We start from the raw sequence: 7697 nt of genomic DNA, 5'->3' as shown, positions 1-7697 counted from the left end.
GATGCATAGAGGGGACAGCTGTCTTAAGCAGATGCACTTCTTCAGTGATAAACTATCTTTTCTTATTTCTTATGCTTAAAAAAAGTCTCAATGAATCAATGACAAGAGGATCCATTTTTCATTTAGCAACCCCAAGAGCGAATGATTGGATGGAATACATAAAAAGATGGTATGCATGAAAATAGAGCCAGCAGGGCCTGGGAAGTGTCCACAAAAATACTGACAAGCATGAAAAGTAAACTACTGTACCTTTTACAACTGAAAAACAACATTTATCCAATTGCTGCATTAGCTTTATGGAAACAGATATCTCCACATCCCCAGACTGCATTTTTTTAACAGGAATTGTTTTGAACAAGACAAAAGGTTTATTTTAATGTGAATCACTATACCTCATATCTGCACAGATTTGTGTTCAAAGTGTTGTTTGCCTTGATGATTATTAATAACGTAAGAAAAGCAGAGGTGGTTTGGGGATAATACCTAATGAGTCTGGGTTTGGATTTAACTTTCCTGATAATGTTTATGTAAAACTCAGATTTTAGTGTCTACAATAAATTCTCAATCTTTATCAGGAATCTAATTTCAGACACCCATTAAAAAACCAATCTTGGCTTAAATTCCAGGAAAAGCAACTTGACAAGGGAGATTTATTCAACTGTGGAGTAAACTAGCAGGACTCCAATTCTGATAATTCTGTTAAATCTTGCTTTGAAATAATGAAGGCTCTATTGTGACTAACCTCCATCCACAGACTTCAAAGGTACAGTATTTTTCATGCACTTTTCCCTTTCCCTCCACTGAATGGTTTGTTTAGTTTTTAGAGGTTTTAGTCTCAGCTGGATATGCACTCAGATAAGAACATAATGTACCTTCTTTCCATGTGTTTTCTACACCAATTCTTGCTTTGGTAAAAAGTAGGGATGCACTGATAAAAAATTTTTTGGCCGATACTGATGGCCAGTTATTAACCAGCAATGTCGACCAATACCAATCCCATAGCCTATATGCAGCCCAGCAGCTTGGAGAGCAGCATCTGGCTGGTAAGTCTATAGTGGAAGGGGCATGGGGGCGGGGGGGCAGATTGAGGCCCCCACAGTTAGGTGGGAAATGAGGCTGGAGCAGGCACTACCCAGCCAGAGAGGGCTGAGGTGTGGGACGGGGTCACAGACAGCTTGTCTGGGGAAGTGGGGGCAGAGGATGTGAAGGGGGGTGGCTCCTCGCCACTCTGCTCTCTCCTAGGGCAGACATGGGGTGTATGTACCCTCTGGATTTGTGCGTGGGGCAAGGGCGAGATGTCTGCTCTGGGGCTCCAGGCTGGGGGCTGCACCAGCATCTTCCTGATGCGCTCAGGGTAGGCGGAGCAGGGCGGGCAGTGGTGGTACTGGGGAGCAGGGGCTATGGAGAACTTTGGGATGGCTATAGCCCACCCCGTAGCCACCCCTCCCAGCACCCCCCCCCCTCACCTGAGCACAGACCTGGCCCAGCCCCCCTGCTGCGAAGAAGCCAGCACAGCCCCTGGCCCCAAGCCTGCAGTGGGCAACCTGCCTTTGCCCCATGCACAAGTCCAGGGGGCACATGCACCTCATATCTGCCCTGGGGGTGCACGCAGTGGTGATAAGCCGCCCCTCTTCCCTGAACAAGCTGCGACTGTCCCACATCCCACCCCGCTCCAGCTGGTCAGTGTCTACCCCAGCCCCATTCCCTCCCACACCCTCTCCCTCCCCCTTTGGGCAGTGAACAAGCTACACCAAGGAAGTGTGTGTTTGCAAAGAAGCAAATACACACTTCCTTGCTGTAGCTTGTTCACTGCCTAAAGTCTTTGAGATCAGGTAAGAGTCCAGCATTCCCCCACCTACTGCACATGGCTTCTCCTGTCAATCATGGAGTCTCCCTACTGCCAGTTTTCTTCTTCCTTGACTGCTTTCACTATCTAACAGAATCCTTCTGCTCTAGGCAACCTCCTTTGTCTCCATGAGTCTTTCATAAATCATCCCATATGCATGCAGTGCGTAGCATTGGTCTGAGACCCATGGGCCAGATCTGATCTGTGGGCCCCATGTTTGATACTTCTGCTCCAGATATAATAACATCCTCTCTCTAGGTCAAGTTACTAAAACTAAAGTCCTGGAAACTTAACTTTATGCAGTTAACGTTAGGCACTTTCTTAACACCTGTGCAGCAGAGACAAGAAAGAAAAATATATGCAACATTATATGGGAAGCATATATAGTCCAAGGAAATTTTCTTATAGAATCCACAGTAATCTGACAGGCCACCTTAGGGCTGTCCTCAGCACTGCTGTTACACACACATACCAGACAAGAGGCCTTGAGGACAATCACAGGGGAATATTCCCAGAGCAGTATCACTGGCACATTTCTAGGCTTGCTGCTTGCAGGCAGGATGGGGCATACTCAGGGATATCCCTCCCAGGATATCCTCCATACTGTACAATTACTGCTATAAATAAGCCTAGGAAGAGTGACATCACTCCCCGATTTCAGATGGGATGGTATTTGGCATGTGCAGCTATGCTGAATGTTATGGGGGGTAAGAGAGAGGTCAGAGGTGATGGCAAGCAGGCAGCACAGCAAGAAGTAGCAGGGAACAGTGCAGAGCTACTGCATCTGATGGAGAAACAGTGAGAGAAAGTGAGTTCTTTAGTAGAAGGGTGCAAAACATCTATGTACCCAGCCTCTAATCTGGCACAAGAATAAGAGCATGACTGTGCAAAGACAATATTGAAACACAGTAAGGCCAAACAGGAACACAACATGCGAGTGCTTACATGCAGTTGATAGAAGTAGGCTGATATGCACCACTTCCTCTTCTTGAGGCATTTACTGTATTTTCTCTGTGATCACACAATCTAGCATTTTTAATCTCCGGGTTTCTAAATGAAAACTTCATTTACTTGAAGCACACTTACCTAGCTTCAAGTAACAGAGGAGTTGAGTACCACTTTGTAGTCAGAGATGTTGTCACAGCTTTAGAATCTGCTTTAACTAGAGAAGAGCTGAACCAAATTCCAAGGACTGCAATAAAAATTCCCATTTTATAGGAAATTCCTAACAGGAAAGAAAAAGTACATCAGAAACAGTCATTTTATGTCTCATTTTATAAACACTGAAACCTACCCTACCAAAAAATATAACATTGCCAACTGGAATTCAATGGCCTGTATCTGCAAGTCAGAATAAATCCTACAAATATTAAAAAAAGAGGCATTTATAAAGATTTGACTCCCTAGCTGCAGTCAAGCCTAAACCATTTCTAGTTTCATGCTCTAAGGTTTACTGAAAAATGGTCATGTTCAGGTACCTGACTGTTGGATATGGAATTGCAATAGTCCCAAGTCCTGTCCCCCTGCTTCTCCACCTGACCATTACTATAGAGATACATTGCTGATGTCCTGACCAAAAGTCAGATACTAGGGTGATGGGAGCCAAAGTCAAACAGACAGCTTTGCAGTTTGGATTCAGCAAACTAATAAAACTTGCAAGGAGGCAAAACCCCACAATTCTCTCTAGAGGCTGAATTAGGAGGGCCCAATGGTCAAGTGGAGTGGGGGCTATAACTGAAGAGATTTCCATAGGCTAGGAGGCCCATACCTTGGAATTAATGTCATTTCACCACTAGCCTCTACGTTGGGGTGGGCAAGGTCTGGCCCACAGGTTGGATTGGGCCAGCAGCAAACTCCATTTCCTAGCAGCCCCTGCCCACGACTTTGTGGCTGGTTTCCACGGAGACCCCAGCAGTAGCAGGGCAGTGACAGCACAGGGTCAGAGTTTCCATGAAGACCAGCCCCAGCAGCACTGGCAGAGAGCAGGGAGCTGCTCTGGGGCCAGGATCTTGCAGCAGTGACTGTGTGGTCTGGAGTCAGGCAGAACTGTGATCTGCTGCAGGAGGAGGGGTTGTGGGGCAGAAGCCTAAGGGGCCACAACTTAACCCGTTATGAGCCACATATAGCTCACAGGCCACCATTGGACAGTGCTAGTCCAGTGGCTAGGCTTCAGTACTCTCACCACTGGGCCCTGAGTTCAATTCCTGGTCAAGGAAAGCAGCCTGTCTTGTTCTTCAATAGCTCCAATTTCTTGCCCTCATTTACAAGCTTTTACATGGCACCACCTGCACCCTCTTACATCTTGACTCTCATTCCTCCTAGTACCCACTCAGTGTGTGTAAACATACGTAATGTTTGCATATGGATACATATATATACATATGCGCATTATACACATATGTGTGCGCGTATACCTATTTTAAATTAAAGTGCATGTCTGGACTCATCACACACTGCCAACCCATTAGAATCTCTGCAACTTCTTTATGCTCTCTATTCTAGGAAAGGTCTTCCTTCACCAAGCCAAACAAACTCATTCCACTCGAGATTTACTTAGTTTCTGCTAACATTCTACTAACAACTGCCCACCACTGCTCTTGCCTCATCTCATGGTCATGTAACTGAATTAAAAATACAATCATTTTCCTTTACATGACACCTGGCAAGAAGCCCAGCTGGCAATTGTAGCACTTTATTTGCACTGCGGTAGAAGGAAGCACAATTAACATTTGTTGACTAAGTCCCTGAAAGAATTCTACAAATTGAGGATGTACAGAGCTTCCCAGGATTAGGCACTTTTGTCCCTACCATTTATATATGATTGCAGAGCCCAGTTAAAACAAAGAATACATGATTCTCTGTTGTACATATACAGTAAAGATCCTGAGCTATGCTTAACTCATGCTCCCATGAAAGATGGAGCAAAACCCTTGTAGTGCAGATATGTAACAGAAAAAGTAACTTGTCTGCTACTGAGAAACATGTTGGAACTGCAGACGACAGTCTGTTATGGATCACTGAGCAACACAGTGGTAACTCTTTGTTATGAAGATGCACTCTTCAGGTCTGTGCCTGGGATGTCTTAAGACTATGCTTGGACTATTCTGGTTAGCTGATAGCAAAGTTTCAAGGAAGACAACCAAGCAGGTCAGAGTGGCCTGAGGGGGAAGAAGGAATTGAGCTTCTCCAGTAGCTCTCCAACTTCTCCAGGGCAGAGGGGAATGCAGCATGAATGGGCTGGTTGTATTCAGTGCAAGATGACTTTACGCATTGTGATCTCCCTTGAGTTAAGGGAAAGTAGGTGTTTTAGTTCTGTTTCACAAAATAACTTTCTCTGATTTGGAAAAAGCATCAAGCCAGAACTCCATAGGCAGGAGCGAAGTGCCGTTATTTGCAAAGTGTTTTAAGAATCCCTGAAATGGAATGTAATATGTATATGTCAAATATTAATGGTAACCATTATTTATCTATTTTGAATTGTGCCACTCTTCCTAACAAGTGCTTGGGTGGGGCTTACAATAAGGCAACAAAATAACTTAAAACAAAAAGAAGCAATACATTAAGCAGAATCTTTCAAGGGAAGGTCTCTGTGTGCAAAGTCCATATTTTAAAGTGGATATGGACAGCACGCCAGCATGTGGTAAGCCGACTGATCACACACCCTTCGTCTGCAGCCTATATGAGCCACATCCACCTGCCATCTGATACACCACAGGCAGTTGTTGCTGTTATGATCTGCTACTGCAGCCTGCAAGAGGTACCACAAAAAAAACAGGAGAAACTGCCATTTTTCACACTGGTATCATTGAACTGTTGACAATAACTTTCTCTAGAATTTATACCTTCACACGGCTGCTGGAAAAAGCAAGGTTGGAGTAACAATTACTACTCTGCCTTCAGCTATAAGTCTAGAAAACAATTAGAGGCTTCCACTCTGTATTACATCTTTCATAAGGAACTCACATTAAGTCCTGAAAAAAGGATCTCCACATATTTACCTCAAACACTGCACTTGTTCTTAAGGCAGTGGGGAGACCACACAGAAATACAATAAGGCATTAAACTGCACTTGGGCCCAAGTTCCTGGACATAAAGGGGAAGGAAACCGTTACATAAGAAATTATACCAGTGGCCTAGTACTTTACATCTGTCTTCAAGCAGTGCTAGAAGGTGGGGATCCCATCTCCATTTTACAGAACCTGAATCTGAAGCATGAGGATAAAGGGATGTGCCTGGAGTCATACAGCAACATGCCTGACACAGCAGTGCTTTGAACCCCTTTGTTCCCATTCCTAGTCCGAGGCCCATGTTTATTTCCACAGGAAATTATCTTTAAAAATACCAGTGCAGCACAGTGTCACAGCTGGAAGGTGGCTCAGCATCAGAGCAGGTCAGCTACGGCAGCTGCGGGATCTCCGCAAAGCACGGGCTGGACAAACATTTGGAGGGAGCAGTTGGGACACAGATGGCTCTGCCTGGAGCAGACCTATTTGACACATATGGGGAACATGGGCCTTAGGCCCACAGTGCAAGTTCATAGAGAATACGTGCCTCTGGATACGTGTCAACTGCTTTTGTGGGACAAACAAGAGAAAACAGGGATGGGAGTGAAAGTGAAAGGTTCAAAGTGAGCCCAGCAAGGGAGGACAGTGAGCAGCGAGTGTCAGACAGTGCTCGGTGAAACTCTGCTGGCAAGTGAGAGCGGACAAGGGACAGGAGAGTGGCCTCGAAGTCCCCGGGGCCTCCTGGACAGAACCTCCTTCCTGGGTCGATATGTTGCTAGCCTGGTCAGGGCCAGCAGGAGGTCTCGGCGCCGCGGCTCGGGTGGCTGCCTCGTCCCTCCGAAGCCTGTTTCCCCGTGACGGATTATTAAGGCGATGGCCCGAGGGCACGAGTGTAACACAAGTCCCGCTGACTTGCAAGGGGCGGCGGGGCCCCTTCGCAGAGCCCGCAGGCACAGGGCCGGGGCTGGCGCTGTCACAGCCCACGCGGCCCCGTTCCCCCCCCGGAGCAAACGAGTCTCCCTGAGGCCCCGCGCCCGCCAGCGGCCCCTGGCCCATCCCCACGCGTCGCACCTGCCGCGCGAGCGCTCGGAGCCGCCGCGCTGCCTGCACCTGTGAGCGTCCGCCACGCTCCCTTCCTGCTCCGCCCCCCACTCCCCGACTTCCGGGCCGAGCGCTTCCGCTTCCGCCCCACTGCCAGGCGGCCAGAGAGCACCCCTCTTCCCCAACCTCCGCAGGCCATAGAGACACGGGGAGGCTAGAGCGCCATCCAGCCGCCATCTTGGGGAGGAGCCGAGTCGGGCTGGAGCCTGGAGGCGTCTGGCGAAGCCCTGCGCTGGGGAGGGGGGGGTGTAGCTGACGTCAGTGGCCCCTCGGCCCTGCCTGAGGACGGATGTTTCGATGAGCGACCCCACAGCTGTTCTGGGCTGCCGTCATGTTATCGCAGGCGATAGCATACGATAGTTCCTACTGCCAGAGCCTAGACGTGACCTAGAAGTGGAAGTGTTGTTACACACCTGAGGGAAACGGGGTGGAACGAGGCAGATGGATTTTGGCTTCAGTTGTACCTCCTCCTTTCCTAGAGCTACACCACATTTTGTGCCTGAAAATTGTTTGACATCTTGACTATAATAGTCCAATAATATGTAATATTATAAGCCACAAGTCTGTAAGTATCGTGCATAGTAGAGAAGACTAATCATTTGTGGGTGGCACAAGGGAAAAAGGTCATTTTAGAGTACACAAAGGTCTGCATCACTTCACTGGAGGCAGAGGTAGGGGCTGGCTGTGGATACCCATCTGCTAGGAACGCTAGCGCACAGCAGGGCCGTGAAGCCTTAGGCACAGTC

General features: G+C 47.6%; 1 protein-coding gene across 3 annotated transcripts in view; it reads right to left on the bottom strand.

Moving 5' to 3' along the window:
• Nucleotides 1-7090, bottom strand: part of UGGT1 (UDP-glucose glycoprotein glucosyltransferase 1) — a 77887-nt gene extending 70797 nt beyond the window's left edge. The window contains exons 1-2 of one of the 3 annotated variants that reach the window (XM_025209609.1): nucleotides 6922-7090; nucleotides 2933-3071 (exon numbers count right to left, since the gene is read on the bottom strand). In XM_025209609.1, the coding sequence (XP_025065394.1) occupies nucleotides 2933-3071; nucleotides 6922-7090 (308 nt within the window). The remainder of the gene's footprint in view (nucleotides 1-2932; nucleotides 3072-6921) is intronic. The other 2 variants (XM_025209625.1, XM_006016004.3) reach the window with 2 other exon arrangements.
• Nucleotides 7091-7697: the final 607 nt, after the last annotated feature.

This window comes from Alligator sinensis, unplaced genomic scaffold (assembly GCF_000455745.1).
Source record: "Alligator sinensis unplaced genomic scaffold, ASM45574v1 scaffold237_1, whole genome shotgun sequence".
Taxonomy (NCBI): Eukaryota; Metazoa; Chordata; order Crocodylia; family Alligatoridae; genus Alligator; species Alligator sinensis.
This window is presented reverse-complemented; position numbering and strand designations above follow the sequence as displayed.